The sequence below is a fragment of the Lissotriton helveticus genome, chromosome 4_1 (assembly GCF_964261635.1).
Source record: "Lissotriton helveticus chromosome 4_1, aLisHel1.1, whole genome shotgun sequence".
Lineage (NCBI taxonomy): Eukaryota > Metazoa > Chordata > Amphibia > Caudata > Salamandridae > Lissotriton > Lissotriton helveticus.
The window spans coordinates 1,634,792,610-1,634,815,385 of NC_136063.1; the positions used below are offsets into that span (position 1 = coordinate 1,634,792,610).

Sequence of the window (22,776 nt, forward strand, 5' to 3'; positions counted from 1 at the left end):
CATAGATCAGCTAGCATCCATACCACTGTATACCCCCAGGATGCGGATGATGAGGCGGTCGCAGAACGGGAAGACGGTGAAGTCCCAGACAACACGGATGATGAGGCAGGCGACCAGGATATGGCCGAATGGGATGATTATCGGGCGCAGACGCCCTCTCCTCAACCTGGTACCTCGAGTGAGTCACCACCAGTAGATATCGCCAGTTTCCATCTTTTAATGGATAAAGCGGCTCAGCGTTTCAAACTTCCACGATCACAACGGGAGGAGGATTGTTTTCTTTATCACTTTAAAGATAAACCTTATAAGCAGGTACACACAATTCCTATTATCGATTTTGTTTGGAAAGAGGGCATTAAACTAATGAATGCTCCAAACACCTTACCTGCTCAGATTCCGTGCCTTGAGAAGAAGTACAAGGCCCCAACTGGTTCTCCAGCTTGCCTGATTTCTCATCCCAAGCCGGACTCTGTCGTGACTCAGGCCGCACAGCGTAGAGCACGGAATCCAGCGTCCCAAATCACAGCCCCTCCGGATAGAGAGGGTCGACGCTTAGATGCTATTGGCCGCAAGTTCTCAACGATGGCTTCAACATCTGTCCGGGCAGCCAATGCCTTAGCCATCTTGGGACGTTATGACCGGCAGATGTGGTCAGACATTGCAGATTACATGGCACTCATACCCGATGCTTCCAAGGCTGACGCACAACAGATTCTCCGCGATGGTCAAAGGGCATCGGAGGAAATATTCGACTGTGCAGTCGATATTGCTAACACAGGTTTCCGCCTCCTGGCAACTGCGGCTGCACTCCGACGACAAGGCTGGCTGAAGTCCACCTCCTTCCGGCAGGAAGTCCAAGGCAAAATACTGGATATGCCATATGATGGGGAATCGTTATTCGGGTCCCATATCGATGATGCGCTTGAGTCCATCAAGAAGGACACCGATACGGCGAAGTCCTTGGGCACGCTGCAATTTCGGAAACAGTCCTTTCGAGGTGCGCGCGGGCGCGGCACTTCTTCCAACTTTCGAGGTGGTCAACAATACCGCTCCTAGAATCAGAGCGGCCAACGTTACACGCCCAATCAGCAGTCTCGTCAACAACCCTCCAAATCATACAGAGGAAAGTCGTCCTATCGTGGCGTCAATCAGAAACGCCAATGACTTTTGCCACTCTCAAAGTGTTGGAGGACGAATCTCTCTGTTTTATTCCCAGTGGTCCTCCATCACCTCGGACCGCTGGGTTTTGGACATTGTCAAACGGGGTCGATTTTTCCTCATACTCAAGAAGAACGGAGATTGGCGACCCATTCTGGATTTGAGGGCTCTCAACCAGTTCCTGAAGTCTCAATCATTCCATATGCTGACGCTACTGGAAGTCCTGCGTCTTCCATCCAGTGGGGATTTTATGACCACCATAGATCTTCAAGACGCATACTTTCATGTTCCGATAATCGAACATCGCCAGTACCTGCGTTTCAAAGTGGGACCAATGCATTTTCAGTTCAAAGTTCTACCCTTCGGACTGCGTTCAGCTCCTCGTGTGTTCACGAAGGTACTGGCCCCGGTGGTGGCTCACCTGCGTCTACAAGGAGTTCAGATCTTTCCCTATTTAGACGATTGCCTTCTCAAGTCTCAATGCCACCATCAGCTGGGTCGGGACACGCACCTTTGCCAGCAAGTGTTTCGGCCTCTGTGGTTGACCATCAACGTCGAAAAGTCACAGTTAGCACCTCTGCAGACCAGATCATTCCTGGGAGCGATCCTAGACACGCAGCTCTCAAAAGCGTTCGTCTCGAACGAACGACGTCTAAAGATCCTTTGTCTGGTCTCACTCATTCCACTAAAGCAGTCCGTTTCTGTTCGGACGTTAAAATCATTCTTGGGGATGGCTTCATCTTGTATCGCACTGATCCCAAATTGCAGGTTGCGCACCCGTCCTATTCAGGAAGAACTGGACTTACAGTGGCGTCAGGTCTCCGGGTCCTTCAACGACCTAGTTGCCGTCACAGCCCGCATGAAAATGGCCTGCTTTGGTGGGCGCAGCCCGCAAATCTGGAAGGGGTGTATCCTTCCTCGATCATGCTCCAGACCTTACGCTGACGACGGACGCCTCCTTGGAGGGATGGGGCGCTCATCTCCAGGGCCTCTCCATCAAGGGCAAGTGGTCGCCGACGCAGCGCACGTGGCATATCAACAGGCTAGAATTGATGGCGATCTTTCTAGCGCTCAAGTCCTTCCTCCCAGTTGTTCACGGGGAGTCAGTGCTAATCCAAAAAGACAATACCACCAGTATGCACTACGTGAACAAGCAGGGAGGGACCAGGTCTCCACTTCTGTCCCGCTTGGCCCAGTCGATGTGGGATTGGGCTCTTCGCCATCACATCACCTTGACAGCTGTCCACCTTCCGGGCATGTCCAACCTCCTGGCGGACTCTTTGTGCAGGTCCACTTCCTCAACACACGAATGGGAACTGCACCAACCGACTCTGGATCTTGTGTTTCGCCAATGGGGTCGCCCAGATCTAGATCTCTTTGCAACACCGGAGAATCGGAAATGCCCGTCTTATGCAAGTTGGCATCCCCACCCAGGGTCCTGCGGGAATGCCCTTTTGATCAGCTGGTGCGATCCATTCGCTTACGCTTTTCTGCCGCTCCCGTTAATACCGCGGGTACTGTGGAAGATGCGGAGGCAGCCCTGCCACATCCTGTTGATCGCACCTTGTTGGCCCAGACAGGCATGGTTTTCGGAACTGCTTCCAATGTCCCAGTGCGAGCCCATTCCTCTACGTCCTCGTCCAGACATACTAGCTATGGACAGGGGCTTAGTGTGTCATCCAGTTCCCTCAACGCTACAATTGTGGGCATGGAACCTGAGCACCTTGAGTTCGCTGGCTTGAACATATCCCAGGAGTGCAGAGACATCCTGGCTTATGCCAGAGCTCCGTCTACCATCAAGACTTACAAACTTAAATGGAAGCAGTTCTGTCATTGGTGCGCTACAGCCAATATCCATCCCATCCCTGAACAGCTCCTTCCATTCTTTTTGAGCCTCGCTCAGTCAGGACTCTCTCATGCTACACTGAGAGTTTTCTTAGCTGCAATATCTCGTTTCCGACATGATGGCTCTTCATCCCTCTGTTCATCACGAATTATACGTCAATTCTTCAAAGGGCTTTTCCGCAAGTTCCCACCTGTGCGTCGCCCTCCTTCAGCTTGGCACCTCAATGTTGTACTTTCTCAACTTATGAAATCACCTTTTGAGCCTATCCATAAGGCGGATATCAAATTCCTCACCTGGAAGGTTGCGCTTCTTCTGGCTTTGACCTCATCTCGTCGCGTGAGCGACCTTCACGCTTTTACTATCAAACCGCCTTATCTACAGTTCAAACCTAACGGAGTGGCACTTCGTACCAACCCCTCTTTCCTACCTAAAGTACCTACGGATTTTCATTTGAATGAGCCTGTGTTCCTCAAGACTTTCTTTCCGGACCCAAAATCTCCGGCTGAGCAGCGCTTACATTCTTTGGACATCAAACGATGTCTTAAATTTTACATTGCCAGAACTGCCACCTTCCGCAAGTCCGACCAACTGTTCATTGCCTACGGACGACTGCTCAGGGGACATCCAGTTTCCAAACCGACTATTGGCCGGTGGCTTTCCTCAGCCATTGCCTTCTGCCACCAACAAGCGGGCAAACCATTGCAGTCTTTAGTGAGGGCTCATTCTACGAGGGCGATGTCTTCATCCACCGCCTTGTTTGCTGGTGTGCCACTTCATCAGATCTGCCGTGCAGCGACATGGTCCAGCAGGCACACCTTCACCAAACATTACTGTTTGGATGCCATCAATGAAGCGGATACCGCAGTGGGACAGGCAGTGCTTCGACATCTTTTTCAGTAAGGTGAGCCTCTGTTCCCTCCTCCTTAGTGTTTCCTGTGATTGCTATTGTGAGAAGTTGGCCTGATATGCAGTGCTCACTATTCTAGTGATCACTATGTATCAGTCCAAACAACCCTTATTGATGATTGGTTGTAAATCAACCTTATAGACCAGCTATCCTAGTAGCATGGATACGAGCAGTCTAAGGCTAAGACTCTAGAGGGCGTGTTAAGCCAGCTGTTTTACCATCACATTACCCCTTGAACACCAAGTGAAAGGACACCACACAAGTTGTTATGAAAATAAACAGATATTTATTTATAACAAGACTACCCTGAACTCTTTATGAGTCAGGGAGCTAAGCACATAACAAAACCACGAAAATACTTTAAGTCGCACAATTTACACAAATGCCCTAGGGGCACGAAAAACCATATTCACAGTAAGTGGAATGCGAACTTGCTAGCAGGTAAGTAATACTTTTCTAGACTCAGGAATCGCTAGGCCTACAATTCTAAACACTGGGATTAGATGCAGGAGGCCTGTGGACGTCGTGTGCAGAGTGGGAACTCTCACGCGTAAGGCGGGAAAAAGTCTATGAAGGCTAGCAGTTGCAAAGTTACTGTTCTCGGGTGAACCCGACTAGGTGGGTCGAAAACAAGAGTGGATCCGAACACTTAGGGTGTTGGACTATGCTGGAGCACCGGAGTACTCAGGTTACCTAGCCCAGGGGCTGCGGCTGCATAGGGTTGAAGTTGCGTCGGATACCCTCGTTGAAGATCTAGGCGCCTGAAGAAAGAGTTGCTGGCAGGCGGCCAGTGAAGAAAGTTCGGAGTGATCCAAGCCTGGATCAGGGAAGAAGAAACCTGTAAGCAGAGGGGACCAAGTTCTGAATCACTAGCCAGTGATTTGAGTGGGCACCAGGATGGCACCGGACGAAGTCATCTCAGCCAGGTGAGTGGGCGCTGCTGGGCTCTGCAGTCTCTCGGACCAGGAGGCGTTGTCGGCGACCAGGATGGAGGTGCGAGCTGTCCCACGAAGGTTCTTGCTGTCGACGTCGCTGGACCCAGGATTGGGCAACAAGTCTTGGCAAATGCAAGGCCCACGCGGTGGACCTAAAATGGCGTCTTGGGTGGACCAGGAGGGTCCAGGGTGCTCCTCTGTTGGAGGGGAGCAAGGGCTAGTCTGGAGCAACCAGACCAGCAGTAGTTGTCGTCGTGGAGCGTCGTGAAGGGGTCACTAGCCAAACGGGCAAGCGACCTGGACAACGCGGTTGGCAGCAAAGATCAGAAGGGCCCCACGCAGATCTCGTGGATGCAGGGGGGCTGAACTTCGGTGCTGGAGCTGCTCAGGGTCGGGGCTTCTCTTACCCCAAAGCACTTAGTCGAGGGTCACTCGGGAGTCGTGCTGGACAAGCGTCGTGCAGTTCTGAAGATGGCCGGTCCCTCGAGGTCTCGTCACACCCACGGATCACAGCTGGGCTGATGATGTAGGTTGAGGTCAGAGGTGCCAGGGAAGCCGGTTCTCGTCGTGCTGGAGCAGTCTTGATCCGAAGGAGAGACTGGCAACAAACCGCGATGCTTGGTTGGTGCCTGCTGCTGCAGGGTGACTACTCCTTAGTCACAAGGGAGAATCTTGGGAAGAAGTCTTGAGTTCCTTTCGTGGAAAGTAGTTTCAGGATTCAAAGATGATCTGATTTGGAAGGGGGCCAGTTCCTACCTTTATCCTGCAAAAAGGGGCTGGCACGCGACTAAGTCCTGCCCTATGGGTGGGACTAGGATGGGGGTGGTTACACCCCTCTCCTTTGGCGGGCTTTCCCCAGGCCAGGGGCTGGAGTGCCCCTGGAACTGGTTTCAGCCGGCCTATGCACAGTGAGCACCGGGGTGCCACTTGCAGTCACCTTCCTCTAAAGCCCTGCCTACCTAGGATACACAAAATCCTGTCTGGGACGGTGCTGGCACCGCCCCTGACAGGAAACCCTTTGTCCTTGCCTCCTGCTCTGGGAGGACTCCCAGCAGCAGGAGGGCAGACTTGTGTCTCGGTGGCAGCATCCATTTTGTGGAGCTATGGCTATGTCTGACTTTAACCGGGGTTACAGGTTACATACATGTCGTGTCCCTCTAGAAGGGTGGAATGCTAACCCCGTCGCCAGAATTGGCGAGGGGTTAGTATTCCAATTCGTATGACACCTTACTCGACATGTTTTGATAAAGCGATACCAGAGTTGGCATATAACCGCGAGGATTATAATGCACTTAAGAGTATATGGTATGCGATATCATGGAAACGGCTAAGGGATGGATCCCGAAAGCTGCAGACAGGCTCAGCTCATGCCAGAGCACTATCTCACACGATTCCAAGCACTCTGCCTTCAGGATTGTTAAGGCCTGCCATAGGAGTGACTGATAGGAGATCTGTGTGTCCATTTAGGTTTAGATATAGGGATACTATATCTAAAGCAAAGGGTGAGTACACCACCTTGCCCCCAGCTGTCAAGCAGCCAGTTGTGTCTGTTTGGTTAGTCAGTCCAGGGGTGGCATAATACATGCTGCAGCCCCTGGGAGACTTCTGGGTACACCTCAGCCCTGGGTACAGGGACTTGGAAAGGGCCCAGTGCCAATTCAGTACCTGGGTACAATTTGGAATAGAGAGAACAGCTAGGCTGTGGGTCTGATTAGCAGGCCCACAGCCAGGGAAAGTCGTAAACCAGTGAAGCAAAAAGCAAAAATCTGGGTGATCATAGGATTGCAGACCCTACTCTCCTACATGACCCCCCCCCCCCAAACTTTGGGACAATAAACTAACCTTGACCAGGTGAGTCTTCTTGCTCTAAGTGGAAATACCTGGAGAGCCCATCGGCATTGCCATGATCAGTACCAGGTCTGTGCTCCACTGTAAAATCCATCCCCTGTAGGGAAATGGACCACCTAAGTAGATTGGGGTTTTCGCCCTTCATCTGACTTAGCCATAAGAGGGGCTTATGGTCGGTCTGAACTGTGAAGTGAGTTCCAAACAAGTAGGACCTCAACTTCTTCAGGGCCCATACCACAGCAAAGGCCTCCCTCTCAATAGCTGACCAATTTTTCTCTCTGGGGGTCAGCCTTCTGCTAATGAAAGCAATTGGCTGGTCGTTGCCATCAAAATTCAGCTGAGATAGAACAGCTCCCACACCCAACTCAGAAGCATCTGTTTGGACAATGAATGGTTTGGAGAAGTCTGGACTCTTTAGGATAGGTGCTGTGCACATGGCCTGCTTTAGGTCATCGAATGCTTTCTGACAGCTTGCTGTCCACTGAACTTTCTTTGGCATCTTCTTGCTTGTCAGGTCATTAAGGGGGGTCACTATGGACCCATAATTTCGGACAAACTTCCTATAGTACCCAGTCAGGCCCAAGAAAGCTCGAACCTGAGTCTGGGTGATTGGAGGAGCCCAGTCCTTGATGGCCTGTATCTTACTCTCCAATGGCTGAACCTGGCCTCCACCTACAAGGTGGCCCAGGTGTACAACCTGTGTCTGCCCTATCTGGCACTTAGTGGCCTTGATAGTGAGGCCTGCCTTTTGCAGGGCCTCCAACAATTTCCTCAGGTGGACCAGGTGATCCTCCCAGGTGGAGCTAAAGACAGCAATATCGTCCAGCTATGCTGCACAGAAGTCATCCATCCCAGTGAGAACTTGATTCACCAGCCTTTGGAAGGTGGCAGGTGCATTATTCAACCCAAAGGGCATTACCACAAACTGATAATGTCCACCAGGGGTAGAAAATGCTGTCTTGGGCCTGGCTTCCTCAGCTAACCTGATTTGCCAATACCCAGCTGTCAGGTCAAATGTGCTTAAGTAGTTGGCAGAAGCCAATCTATCTATAAGTTCATCTGCCCTTGGTATTGGGTGGGCATCAGTCTTAGTGACTGCATTGAGGCCTCTGTAGTCTACGCAAAACCTCATCTCTCTCTTACCACCCTGGGTGTGAGGCTTTGGCACTAGAACTAATGGGCTAGCCCAAGGGCTATCTGAGGGCTCAATGACTCCCAACTCCAACATTTTCTGCACTTCTGTTTTGATGCAGTCTCTGACATGATCAGGCTGTCTGTAGATTTTACTCTTGACAGGCAGACTGTCTCCAGTGTCCACTTCATGGGTACACCAATCAGTTTGACTGGGTGTCAGAGAGAACATATGTCTGAAGGATTGCAGAACTTGCCTGCAATCCTGTTGCTGATGTTCAGAGAGGCTGCCACAAAAGACAACACCATCTACTGATCCATCATCAGGATTCTGAGTGAGCAGGTCTGGGAGAGGGTCACTCTCTTCCTCCTGTCCCTCATCTGTGGCCATGAGCAAGCTCATGTCCTTCCTGTCGACATATGCCTTGAGCCTGTTCACATGGAGCACCCTGAGGGGGCTCCTGGGGGTTCCAAGGTCCACCAGGTAGGTGACCTCTCCCTTTTGCTCAATGATGGTGTGGGGCCCAGACCATTTGTCTTTGAGTGCTGCTGGGGCCACTGGCTCCAGTACCCACACCTTCTGTCCAGGCTGGTACACAGTCAGGACAGCCTTCTGGTCATGCCAAGCATTTTGGAGTTCTTGGCTGGCCTCTAGGTTTTTAGTTGCCTTCTCCATGTATTCAGCCATCCTGGAGCAGAGACCAAGTACATAGTCCACTATGTTGGTTGCAGGCTTTTTGAGAGGTCTCTCCCATCCTTCCTTCACCAAACACAGGGGTCCTCTTACAGGATGCCCATACAGAAGCTCAAAAGGGCTGTAGCCAACCCCCTTCTGTGGGACCTCTCTGTAAGCAAACAAGAGGCAGGGTATCAGGGCATCCCATCTACGCCTGAGCTTTTCAGGTAGTCCATGAATCATCCCTTTGAGGGTCCTGTTGCATCTCTCAACAAGCCCATTGCACTGTGGATGATAGGGTGTGGTGAACTTGTAGTTAACACCACATTCCTTCCACATTGCAGTCAGATATCCTGACATGAAGTTTGCACCTCTGTCAGAAACAACCTCCTTAGGGAAGCCCACTCTGGAGAACACTCCAACTAGGGCCCTTGCCACTACAGGTGCTGTAGTGGTCCTAAGTGGAATAGCTTCAGGATACCTGGTGGCATGGTCCACCACCACCAGTATAAACTTGTGCCCTGATGCTGTCTGGGGTTCCATTGGACCAACAATGTCAATCCCCACTCTTTCAAAGGGAACCCCCACCACAGGTAGTGGTATGAGGGGGGCCTTTGTGGTGCCACCTGACTTACCACTGGCTTGGCAAGTGACACAGGAGCGACAAAACTCCTTGGTATTCTCATTCATGTGGGGCCAGTGAAAGTGTGAGACAAGCCTGTCCCAAGTCTTTGTCTGGCCTAAGTGACCTGCAAGGGGAATCTCATGGGCCAAGATGAGAAGGAAACCTCTCAGAGACAAGGGGATGACCAGCCTCCTGGTTGCACCAGGCTTGGGGTCTCTTGACTCAGAGTATAGGAGTCCATCTTCCCAGTATACCCTATGGGCACCTGTGGCATTCCCTGCAGCCTCAGCAGCAGCCTGCTGTCTGAGGGGTTCAAGGGAAGGGCAGTCTAACTGTGCCTTCCCCAGGTCTTCTCTGGAGGGTCCCCCTGAGCCCAGAAACTCAACTTGATCAAGTTCAAGCTCTTTAGGCTCAGTTTCCCTCAGCTCTCTCAGATCAGCCTCCTCAGAGACTTGATCCTCAACCTGGGGCAAGGGGGAAGGCAAAGCCTTAACCCTACTGCTCTTCTTCTTGGAAGGTGTCTGGTCCATTCTTCCAGGATCCAGCACCTGTTCAGTGGGGCATCTTCTGGCCTGTGACCTAGTCACAGCAAGCACGTGTGCTGGCAAGCCTAACATTTCCATGTGAGTCCTCTGCTCCACCTCTGACCATAGTGATGACTCCAAATCATTGCCCAACAAACAATCCACTGGGAGGTCTGAACTAACCACAACTTTCTTTTGGCCACTTACCCCTCCCCAGGAGAAAGCAACAATCGCCATACTATGACTGGTAGTGACGTTGCTGGCATTGGTCACCAGGAAATCTGTACCTGGCATGATCTGTCCAGGGTCCACAAAGTTAGGTGTCACCATGGTGACACTGGCACAAGTGTCCCTATAGGCCTGAGCCATTTTGCCATTTATTAAAGGTGTCTGCCTGTATTTGCCCAAAGTATTGGGACTTACATCAGGGGACATATCCATATCCCCTGTACAGACAAGGACAGCCTGAGTGAGTGTGCCAACTAAGTTGTCAGACTCCTCAGTTCCCAAGGTTAACCCAACTAATCCCTTGGGAGGTGCACTACCACTACTGACTGTACTAGGGGGTGCAGTTGCCTTAGGGGCTGTAGTGGTAGAGGTTTGCCCTCCTCTTTTGGTGCACTCACTAAACCAGTGAGACTTACTTTTACAGTACTGGCACCACCTTTTTGACTGGCCTTCTTGAGTCTTCTTTTTCTGCTGTGAAGCCTGACCCCCACCCTCTTTGGTTTGTTGGGGACCTGTTGAAGACTTCTGGTCATTTTGTTCACTCTTAGTGTTACCCTTCTGGTCTGCTTTCTTCTGACCACCCTGGTTCTGGTTCTGGTTCTGCTTGATCCTTGTTCTGACCCATTTGTCTGCCTTCTTTCCCAATTCTTGGGGAGAGGTCAGATCTGAATCAACAAGGTGCTGGTGCAACAACTGGTTCTGACCGTTATTTAAAATTTGTTCTCTCATCATCAGATTATACAATCCTGTGTAATCAGTAACCTTGCTACCCAGCAACCAGCCCTCCAAAGCCTTAGTGGCACTATCCACAAAGTCAGACCAGTCCTGAGACTGAGTTTTCTGGGTGTCTCTGAACAGCAACCTGTACTGCTCAGTGGTTAAACCAAACCCATCAAACAGTGTATTCTTCAGGACCTGGTAATTGTTAGCATCCTCCACTCTTGTAGTGAGGAGCTTATCTCTACCTTTGCCATCAAAGGAGAGCCACAGTATAGCTGCCCACTGACTTTGGGGAATGCCCTGCACAGTGCAGGCCCTCTCCAAAGCAGCCATCCATTTCTGGATGTCATCCCCTTGTTTAAAGGGGGGCACTATCTTTGTCAGGTGTTTAGTATCTAAACCCTTCTCTCTATCTCTTGGGAGATTGCTGCCACCAGTGGGAGCTAACCCACTCATCTGCTGCTCTCTAGCAAATGCAAGCTTTTCTTTGGCCAGGGCAAGTTCTTCCCTTTCAATCCTCAGAGCAGCCTGTCTCATTCTGGCTTCATGCTCTATTCTCTGAGGGGAAGTCAATCTCTTCTGGGGAGAGTTCCTTCTCCTCTGAGAAGAGGCATTAGAGTGCAGAGATCTATTGGAGTCCCTAGAAAGAGATCTATCTCTCCTAACTCCAAGGTTAGGCCTACTTAGGGTCAGTACTGGGGGTCCCCCAGATCCTAGCCCAAGCAAGTCTATGTTGGCCCTAGTTAGCCTTCTGACTACCTCAAGACCTTTGTCTGCCTCATCCCCAGAGAGTTCCTCAGGATCCTCCTCCTCAACTGCATTTACAGTGTTGTGGAGGTCTGGATCCCCAGTGGTACCCTCTAAGGCTGGCATATTCCCATCTAGCTGAGAAATCTTTCTCGCATCATATGTCTCTAAGAGACCTATCAGAAAGGGAATGGTGGGGTTAGACCCCTGTTTCAGTTTCCTGGAGGTACACACTTGTCTCATCTCCTGGAAACTGAGAGCTGCATATCTTGAAGTGACCTGTGGAGGGTCAATAACCACAAGGGGAGTCTCTGAAGACTCTCCATGTGTAGACATGCTTTTCTAGTGAGGTGTAAGTGGTGCACTTACCTACACTATTTGTTTGCCTACTGATCCCTTGCTAGAGTTGTAGTTTAGGGTGTGCTAGGCCCTAGGAGCTACAACAGCTGGTTCAGTAGAACTCAGAGTATTCTAAGCTAAGTTATATGTACCTTTAGTACTTATGTGATCTTTCAAATGATATTCTTAGGATATGTGTGGTAAAACAACAGCAAGCTCAAATCCCAACCGCTGCTCACCAATGTGAGAAGTTGGCCTGATATGCAGTGCTCACTATTCTAGTGATCACTATGTATCAGTCCAAACAACCCTTATTGATGATTGTTTGTAAGTCAACCTTATAGACCAGCTATCCTAGTAGCATGGATACGAGCAGTCTAAGGCTAAGACTCTAGAGGGCGTGTTAAGCCAGCTGTTTTACCATCACATTACCCCTTGAACACCAAGTGAAAGGACACCACACAAGTTGTTATGAAAATAAACAGATATTTATTTATAACAAGACTACCCTGAACTCTTTATGAGTCAGGGAGCTAAGCACATAACAAAACTCTTACGAAAATACTTCAAGTCGCACAATTTACACAAATGCCCTAGGGGCACGAAAAACCATATACACAGTAAGTGGAATGCCAACTTGCTAGCAGGTAAGTAATACTTTTCTAGACTCTGGAATCGCTAGGCCTACAATTCTAAACACTGGGATTAGATGCAGGAGGCCTGTGGACGTCGTGTGCAGAGTGGGAACTCTCACGCGTAAGGCGGGAAAAAGTCTATGGAGGCTAGCAGTTGCAAAGTTACTGTTCTCGGGTGAACCCGACTAGGTGGGTCGAAAACAAGAGTGGATCCGAACACTTAGGGTGTTGGACTATGCTGGAGCACCGGAGTACTCAGGTTACCTAGCCCAGGGGCTGCGGCTGCATAGGGTTGAAGTTGCGTCGGATACCCTCGTTGAAGATCCAGGATCCTGAAGAAAGAGTTGCTGGCAGGCGGCCAGTGAAGAAAGTTCGGAGTGATCCAAGCCTGGATCAGGGAAGAAGAAACCTGTAAGCAGAGGGGACCAAGTTCTGAATCACTAGCCAGTGATTTGAGTGGGCACCAGGATGGCACCGGACGAAGTAACCTCAGCCAGGTGAGTGGGCGCTGCTGGGCTCTGCAGTCTCTCGGACCAGGAGGCGTTGTCGGCGACCAGGATGGAGGTGCGAGCTGTCCCACGAAGGTTCTTGCTGTCGACGTCGCTGGACCCAGGATTGGGCAACAAGTCTTGGCAAATGCAAGGCCCACGCGGTGGACCTAAAATGGCGTCTTGGGTGGACCAGGAGGGTCCAGGGTGCTCCTCTGTTGGAGGGGAGCAAGGGCTAGTCTGGAGCAACCAGACCAGCAGTAGTTGTCGTCGTGGAGCGTCGTGAAGGGGTCACTAGCCAAACGGGCAAGCGACCTGGACAATGCGGTTGGCAGCAAAGAGCAGAAGGGCCCCACGCAGATCTCGTGGATGCAGGGGGGCTGAACTTCGGTGCTGGAGCTGCTCAGGGTCGGGTCTTCTCTTACCCCAAAGCACTTAGTCGAGGGTCACTCGGGAGTCGTGCTGGACAAGCGTCGTGCAGTTCTGAAGATGGCCGGTCCCTCGAGGTCTCGTCACACCCACGGATCACAGCTGGGCTGATGATGTAGGTTGAGGTCAGAGGTGCCAGGGAAGCAGGTTCTCGTCGTGCTGGAGCAGTCTTGATCCGAAGGAGAGACTGGCAACAAACCGCGATGCTTGGTTGGTGCATGCTGCTGCAGGGTGACTACTCCTTAGTCACAAGGGAGAATCTTGGGAAGAAGTCTTGAGTTCCTTTCGTGGAAAGTAGTTTCAGGATTCAAAGATGATCTGATTTGGAAGGGGGCCAGTTCCTACCTTTATCCTGCAAAAAGGGGCTGGCACGCGACTAAGTCCTGCCCTATGGGTGGGACCAGGAGGGGGGTGGTTACACCCCTCTCCTTTGGCGGGCTTTCCCCAGGCCAGGGGCTGGAGTGCCCCTGGAACTGGTTTCAGCCGGCCTATGCACAGTGAGCACCGGGGTGCCACTTGCAGTCACCTTCCTCTAAAGCCCTGCCTACCTAGGATACACAAAATCCTGTCTGGGACGGTGCTGGCACCGCCCCTGACAGGAAACCCTTTGTCCTTGCCTCCTGCTCTGGGAGGACTCCCAGCAGCAGGAGGGCAGACTTGTGTCTCGGTGGCAGCATCCATTTTGTGGAGCTAAGGCTATGTCTGACTTTAACCGGGGTTACGGGTTACATACATGTCGTGTCCCTCTAGAAGGGTGGAATGCTAACCCCGTCGCCAGAATTGGCGAGGGGTTAGTATTCCAATTCGTATGACACCTTACTCGACATGTTTTGATAAAGCGATACCAGAGTTGGCATATAACCGCGAGGATTATAATGCACTTAAGAGTATATGGTATGCGATATCATGGAAACGGCTAAGGGATGGATCCCGAAAGCCGCAGACAGGCTCAGCTCATGCCAGAGCACTATCTCACACGATTCCAAGCACTCTGCCTTCAGGATTGTTAAGGCCTGCCATAGGAGTGACTGATAGGAGATCTGTGTGTCCATTTAGGTTTAGATATAGGGATACTATATCTAAAGCAAAGGGTGAGTACACCACCTTGCCCCCAGCTGTCAAGCAGCCAGTTGTGTCTGTTTGGTTAGTCAGTCCAGGGGTGGCATAATACATGCTGCAGCCCCTGGGAGACTTCTGGGTACACCTCAGCCCTGGGTACAGGGACTTGGAAAGGGCCCAGTGCCAATTCAGTACCTGGGTACAATTTGGAATAGAGAGAACAGCTAGGCTGTGGGTCTGATTAGCAGGCCCACAGCCAGGGAAAGTCGTAAACCAGTGAAGCAAAAAGCAAAAATCTGGGTGATCATAGGATTGCAGACCCTACTCTCCTACAGCTATGATGTGTTATATGACTGTATTATTATTATTAGTACTGTCTTGATTTCTTCTTCATATGCCTAGCAATCTCAGTTCTAGGAGGTTACTGCTTTATATTCTATTCAAGCATGTGAATCTATGAAAGACACCCCTAATACTGGAGAAGAACAATTGTATTGTTACTTACCTGTAAACAGGTGGTTCTCCAATATTGGTGTCTTTCATAGATTCACATGCGACCCACCCTCCTCCCCTTAGACGCTCTCTTCTCCTCATACACCCTTGGTTACTTTGTGCTAGTAAAATCTGAGGGCTTGAGCTTCTGAGGAGAAGGTTCTAGAGGGTGCTGGCGCCTGATTGGCTGCAGTTTGGACTAACATAATGACACTAATGTGTTACAGATAGTTTTTTCTCTTTGCCTTGCATTCCTATGTAGGAATCGTTTTTAGAGGATTTCAGTTGTATTTCCTTTCTTTTTCTTGTATTATGTTTTTATATATTTATATATATTTAGCATTATTGCTATTTTATTTACCGTGGGACTCCTTTTTCGACGACGGGGAATATTCAAGCATGTGAATCTATGAAAGACACCAATGCTGGAGAACCACCTGTTTACAGGTAAGTAACAATTGTTCTTCCTTCTTGATCTTCTTTCTTCTTTTTTGATATCTGGATCTGAGGAAGGAAGGTTCAGGGAGCCCTAAATACTAAATATAGGGGCGTTACAGGTAGGGCAAGGACAGGGACCAATGGGTCCCTGTCCTGGGGAGAGTACACCCCCTAGCCTGCTCCTCTCCTGTGGGAGGGGGGCAGGAGCCTAGCCGGGATTGGGCAGGACTCCCCATCTACAAGATGGCCGGAGCCCGGGGTCGTGCTTCACCTTGCCTCCTCCACCTGACGGGTGGAGTTGGCACAGGTTGGCACACCCCCCTTCCTGACGTGGTTTTTCCCGCCAGTCTTCCTGCCAGAGTGGGGGTAGAACTGGTGGGGGGCTGGTTGCTGGGTACAGCAAATGGTCTGGGGAAGCTCTCAGAACCGGTATGCCTTTGCAGCTTCCCCCTGTCCATCCTGGGGGAGGAGACATCGCACCTCGCCCAGGATGTGCTTTGTTGCAGACCCAGGAGAGCGGGGGGCTCTCCACCCAGGGGTCAAGCAACATGTCTGCTGGGTGGCAGCCTCTGCAGCCACTCATCCCAGACGTGGATTGTAGGTTCGGGTTTTTGGAGGGCATCTCTAAGATGCACTTTCGTGCATGTTACATTAAATCCCACACTTGCAACAGTGCGGGTTTAATGTGCTGTAAAGTTTGGTACCAAACTTGTCAGTCTTCAGTGAAGCCATTATGGTGCTGTGGAGTTAGTGAATGACAACCTCCCAGCACCATATACTCTTAAATGGTAACACTGCACTTACAGTGCCCAGGAATGGCCCTGGGTACTGTAGGGGAACAGGGCTAACGCACCTTGGCCCTCACCTCTGGCATAGGGCACCCAGCTAGAGGGGTGACTGAAGTATGCCAGGGCAGTGGGTTCTGTGGGCATGGCACACAGGGATGTGTGCCATGTTGACTCTTGCTTTAGTTCTGTACTGAGGCACTCAGCCTGCAAAGGCAGTGTGTGGGAGACAGGGTACAGGGACCCTGAGGGTGGCACAATAAGTGCTGCAGCCCTCAGGGGTCTTCTCTGGTCACCATGCCCTGGGTACCTATGGTACCATTAACTAGGGGCTGACAGGGGACAGAGATGCCAATTGGGTATTTTGTTTCAGCATAGCTTTTCTTTGTAGGGAAGGAACACGGGCCCTGGGTACCTGATTGGCAGGGACCCAGGGCACACTCAGTTAAAGTACATCAGCAGTTAAAAAAAAAAGTGGGGGCATACCAAGGCAAGAAAGATGGCACTTTCTCACAGCTGCCCTTTAGGCCAAGCCTGTCCAAGCACATGGTCCCTATCCTTGTAGAACAAGAGGCGGGCCGGCACCCTGTGCGCCGGTTCCAGCGCAAAGAATGGGGACAACCCTTCCCCTGCCACTTCCGTGCGCAGCCATCGCTCGAGGTACTCCACAATATTGTTCCCTTCGACCTTTTCAGGAAGGCCTGTGACTCGAATGTTATTCCGGCGGGCCCTATTTTCTGCATCCTCCGCCCGTTGCTCCAGAATCTGCACCCTTTTCTCTATGGCCATGAGTTTGCTTGACGTCGCCGCGACCGGCGGTCCCAGGCTCTCTATCTCTGCCTCCGTGGCCGTGACACGATCTGCCAGTTTCCTACGGTCCGCTCGAAGGAGGCCCAAATCTTCCCTGAGAGTGTAAATTTTAGCTTCCACCACATGTTGTGAGCGTTCTATGGCCTGCAGAATGTCCTGGAGGGAGAGGTTTCCCTGGGGCATCCTGGTCCCCGGGCGTGAATTAGGGTCTCCGCAGTCCTCGCCCACTCCCTCCTGTTGCTCAATGTCCCGCCTCTTGGTGGTCCAGCCCATGGTGACCGCAGGTCCAGTAATCTTTGCTCCCCACGTGTGCTAAGACGGGGTAAAGGTGATTGCAGGTATCCCCTACCCGCATTCAGTGTTCAAGCCAGTAAAGGCCACGCCCTAGGTGCCTTGTCGCTACCTCTCCAGTGCTGTGTGCCCACCACTTCACTCCACTGGTGCCTCCCTTCACCAGTCCACCGTTACTCTTCCACCTCAATGGTCGGCACAGGTGTCCCCAGCAGCACTGCTCTCCAAGCTTCACCCGCTCCGCGGACCGTCCAAGGACCACACAAGGCCGACCGCAGACAGGCCCACCGTCTTGTGCGCCTCCGTCCCCAGGCGCCGCTGCCGCCGTACCCGTCCACCCGCAGGCCTCTCCTTGACGCTTCCCGCCCAAGGCCTCACCCTGGCCTCCTGGGCCTTGGTCCTCGCGTCTTTCATGCACTCGCTGTAGGGCCCCTTGTCCCTCTCCGCGCTGCGTTGCCTCTGCTCTCACCACCGCAGTCCGGGCTCCGCTGCTACTGCGCAGCCGCCATTGTGCGCCACTCACGTCCTCGCCGGCCTAGTCGTCCAGCACCTGCAGGGGAGGGCTATCTGCCCCCACAGCCAGCGTCCAGGACCATTGCACAAAAGCCTGCCCCCCTTCACTGTGGGCCCACCTCGTCCTGTTCGGCCGGTGCAATTCAACTGATGGGGCCTCACACCTCGGCGTACAGCAGCTCCTCTACCCCCTCAATGTCTCTCCCAGGCTGCCACCGTTGCCTTCTAAGCAGCCCGGTTCCAGGCCTCACCCAGCACCAGATCCACTCGGCGCCTTCTCCTCACTTCTTGCCGCGGGCCCAAAAGCTGCCCCGACCTACCACACTTAGTCCTGGAGCCCGCCCTCCCCCGATCCCTCCAACATGCGGGGGGAGGGGGGTACCTGCAGACGTCCCATCGCGGACTGGACGGACCGGGCCGGGTCTTTGCCGTGTCAGCGGTCCTGCACTTCCCGCTCCCACAGCTGGCCACTCGGCAGGACCCGGGGTCCGCCGCAGCTCCTCCCTGTACCTTCACCTCATCAGCGACAGTCCGGGCTCCGGTCGCCACCAACTCTCCGCGGCCCGCTCCCAGGGAGACCGTACAGGGCAGCCACACCTCTGTTCACTAGCCCCACAGTGTTCCCGGGGCCGTTAGGACCGCGCAGCCGCCATTTTGTTCAGGCCGCCGCCACAAGTCCCCCGGCCCACCGAGGCTCCGCTGTGTGTCGCCTCCTCACCAGGAACAGTTCAGGCCTTCTCCGCTACTCCGGCCACCGTGCCAGCCGCAAAGATGGCAGCTCAGGTCAACCCCCGTGGACTCCACCAGCTCCGCAGTGCTCCAGGAGCTGTCACTGCCGCGCCGCCGCCATCTTGTGCAGCCCGCAGCCTCACCTGGTCCTCCGCTCTCCCTCGGCTAATAAAGGCTATCAGCCCTCCGCAGCCTTCGCCACCGCCGCCCCTATACTTCCGACACCACCGGGGCCGGTCTCCACTGTCGGGGCTCCTCCACAGAGGTCAGGATGGTGCCAGAGAGGGGATCATCGACGAGAGCTCCGATTCAGGCTCCCTTCCCCTTCGGTGTCAGGCCACGCCCCCCCCCCCCCCCTGAAAGTCACCCTGATGATCTGCTTGCAATGATAATATCCTAGAATTCTTTTTTGGAATGAGTGCTGACAATTTTAAGTAGCAGACACTGGTGTTGCCTTTGAGGTGGTTGAAGCATGTGTACCGGGAGTGTTAGCTGTGAACTTCTTAAAGTAATTTTCTATATTTTATATTTTTTGGATAGTTCCATGGATATTGTGTCACAGAAAGCGCACAATTGTGGTGTCTTTATAACAACACAAAGTGCCTTCCAGTAGTACCTCCTTACAAAAACTGTTTTTTCTTTGTTTTCAGGTCTTGATGATAGCATGTTTGTTAAAACATCAACTCCTGAAGAGTGGATTGCACAAGGAGACTATTATGCCAAACACCAGTGCTGGAAGGTAAGTGCTGCTTTCAACGTCATTCTTACTGTTGCATTAACAGTTCAACTCTAGGCCATTCTATTTGATAATATTAGCCACTTGTGTTTATTGACGGTTGTTATTTTAACGGTTGTCATTTTGATATAAAGAAAATACTTCTTCCAGATTGTCTCTGTGTCACCATAAGGCCGCATTTAGATTGTGTTTTACCTGATAACGTTGTGCTCTGCTTGCCTAAATTTGCTTCTCTTAATATATTTGTTTGGGTCTGTTCTATACAGATAACATGACACTTTTCAGATGCTTCTGAGTACACCGCAACACCTAGAGCAGGCAAACATTTCTAAACCATTTTGTTGAACAGAGTGAGCATGGTGCACCATGAGGTGAGCTTTGCTATATGATTCTTTCTCCCCTGGTGTCTCTAAAGCCTCAGTATTGACCTCTTCATAGCCATTTTCTTTAGGTGAGTTAGTTATTTGGGCCAGTCTCAGGAGATGCACCACTAGAGTCAACTTTTATTCCATCTATCCATTCTCTATCTCATTCTCTTCTCTCCCTCTCCCTCTCTGATCGCTTTCTCTCTACTTTTGTACCCTCTTGCTCTCTTTGTCTCTCTGTGTTGAAGCCTCCAGTGCCTTCTGCAATTAACCTTAGAGAGGTCTGAGGAAAATGACAGAGGGCTCCAGGAGCGGCCTCTAGTTTTGAACCAGGCTTCCAGCCCACCAGGGAAGTGCCTGGAGGGATAAAAGGTCTGTCCTGCCCTCGGACCAGTGTGATTGTACTATAATGCAACTGTTGCCCTAAAAAACTCATTCATAACAATATCTCTTATGTGATTTCAGCGTACTATCCATTAATGGTACATTAGTTTGTCACTAGAAGAAAAACAGAGTTTTAGCGAAAAAGTACATGGCAAACCTATTTCTTTTTAATCTCTCATCCGCTTTATTTGAAATTAGGTTAGGTGCAGTAGATACAATGTTGTAATATTGGTGACGACGCCGTGCTCAATAGTGAAAGCATATATATATATATATATATATATATATTGTCGCAACCTCCGTCTGGTGAAGCCGCCGCCCCACCGCTACCAATCTTTTTAGCAGCTCCTTGTCGAAGACGAAAAAGAACAAACCCTTCGTAAGTGAATTCAGTGAATTCAGTGGTTTATTTCATAAAATGAACCCAGCAAGTCCGCATGACGCGTTTCGCCTCCAACACGAGGCTTGGTCACATGATAGCGTCGCGGAAGTAAAACAGGATATTTAAACATTTACAACGGGAGGAAAAGGAGGAGTCAAATGACCTCCATCCTGTGCTTTTTTTTCCCTCAGTTAACTCTTCGCTCCCCTATGAAGTGCAAATAGGCAAATGTAGAAAATAAAGGGCATAGTGCCCAATGTCATAGGGTAATAACAAGTCAAAACAAACTGCTCCGATCAAACCACATTTCATACAAGGTTATTATCACACGAAATACTGTACATCAAACAACTCAATATATATCCACCTACATCTGATTATATATACATATAAAATTAGTGGCTATCAAAAATATATACTGTATACATACAAGATTACAAAAATATATATATACTCTAAATATTTATACTTCCAACAATTTCATAATATTTACATTTCCCAAGTATCTACTGGAAAGATTTAAAAATCTATACTTCCATTTCATCTACACCTGGATGATCATGTTTGTCAAATTGTTGATCGGAACCCTATTAGCTTATCATGTTGATCAGCAACCATAATTCAATTATACTGATCAACTAAATATTATACCCATTGATGTTATTTATGATTATTCTATAACTATTTGCCATAATCCTGACTCCACAGGAGCTACTCAAAGTCAGTTGTATATCCTGTGAATGACCCACACCTTACAGTGTCAACTAACATAATCTGTGAAAAATCAAAAAAGCTCCAAAAGAAAAACTACTATTTCTTTTAAAATCTGTTCAGTTTGGTTGAGTCAATGGGGGGAAGGACCAGGTCTACAAAATCCTACCACTACCCCTGTGGGCCCACAGAGCACCATCTTCCCACATCCTACAAGACCCATTTCCACATTATCATTGTACTATTATCAGAGAATTCAAAGGATTCGTATCCCAAAACATAGAACTGAAATATATATAGCAACAGAGAAAACTGGAATAGATCTATAGGCACTGTAGGCAAGTGTGCAAATCTTCACTTGCGTTCATGCCATTTGGAGTTTTACTATCTAATTCCAGTATATATCTGGTCTCCAGAACCCTTAACTTGGCATTTCTGTCACCTCCTCGCTTCAGAGGGGGGACACAGTCGATGGCATAGTATTGTAACAAGGCTGCATCACTGTTGTGCATGGCTTCAAAGTGGCGAGCCACTGGATAGCTCTGATCTCTCCCCACAATTGCCCTGATATGCTGAAGGACGCGTTTATGTAGGGCAGACGAGTGCTCCCTACGTACCGGAGGGCACAAGGGCATTGCAGTACATACACTGCAAAGTCCGTTTTGCACGACATCCTTTTCCTGATTTTTACTGGCTCTTGCTTAAAAGGTACATTATACTGCGTTTTACTGCAGCCATGTTTGCAGGCCTTGCATACTGCACACTTTTTAAATCCTCCTCCCAATGCCCCCCACGTATCGGAGACTTGTTTTTCGAGGAAATTGTGAACCAGCCTGTCTGCCATTGACCCTGATCTTCTGAAAGTTATTTGTGGTTTGCCATGTATATATTTACCAATAACAGGATCCCCTGTTATTAAATTCCAGTTTTTATAGAATATTTTACGAATCTCCTTGTGTTGCCTGCAATATTTTATGATCACCCTGGGTTCAATCACTGTACTACTAGACACTTCAGTGGAAGGTCCTTTCTTGACCTTTACTGAGAGTGCCTCCTGACGTGGAATCGCATTAGCTCGATTTGTAGCTCTTGTAACAGTTTTTGCTGAGTATCCACGTAATAAGAAGCGCTCTCTACTTTCCTCTTGTGCTTTTATGCAGCCTGCTTCCAGACTGCAAATTCGCCTAATCCGCAGCATCTCCCCAAAGGGGATGCTGCTAATTAAGTGCTGGGGATGGTGACTAGAGGCGTGTAAAACAGTGTTGCCCGCCGTGGGCTTTCTGTGCATCTTTGTTGCTATGCCTGTCTCTGTGATAAACACTTCTGTATCAAGAAAAGCGACAGATTTGACATCAATATTGGAGGTAAACGTTAAATTAACACCATTATTATTCAAGGTTTCCACAAAATCTGCCGCTTCCCGCTCAGTACCACGCCATACAAAAAATAAATCATCTATGTACCTTAAGTACAGTACCACGTGCTTATTCATTGTCTCATTTAGCGTGCCCCAGAGGACCTGCTCCTCCCAGAGCCCCATGTGCAAGCACGCTAGACTCGGAGAGAAGCAGGCCCCCATTGCCACACCTCTGATCTGCTGATACAGCTGGTTATCAAACAGGAAAAAGTTTTGTTCCAAACACAGTTCGATCATAGACAACAACATCTTGTTATGCACTGAAAAATTCATGGGTCTCTGATTCAAGAAAAATCCCACTGCTCTGAGACCGTCTGCATGCTTAATCGATGTATATAGTGACGTTACATCCAACGTCATCAATAAGCAATTGTCCTGCCATACCACCTCATTCAACTTCCTGATGAAGTCAGACGTATCCTGGACAT

The 22,776-nt window shown here is 50.3% G+C and overlaps 1 protein-coding gene across 2 annotated transcripts in view; it reads left to right on the top strand.

Annotated features, from left to right (window-relative positions):
* TRANK1 (tetratricopeptide repeat and ankyrin repeat containing 1) overlaps positions 1-22,776 on the top strand; it is a 1,265,441-nt gene that overhangs the window by 989,523 nt on the left and 253,142 nt on the right. For both annotated transcript variants that reach the window (XM_078688288.1, XM_078688286.1), the window contains one exon: positions 19,004-19,092. In XM_078688288.1, coding sequence (XP_078544414.1) covers positions 19,004-19,092 — 89 coding nt within the window. The remainder of the gene's footprint in view (positions 1-19,003; positions 19,093-22,776) is intronic.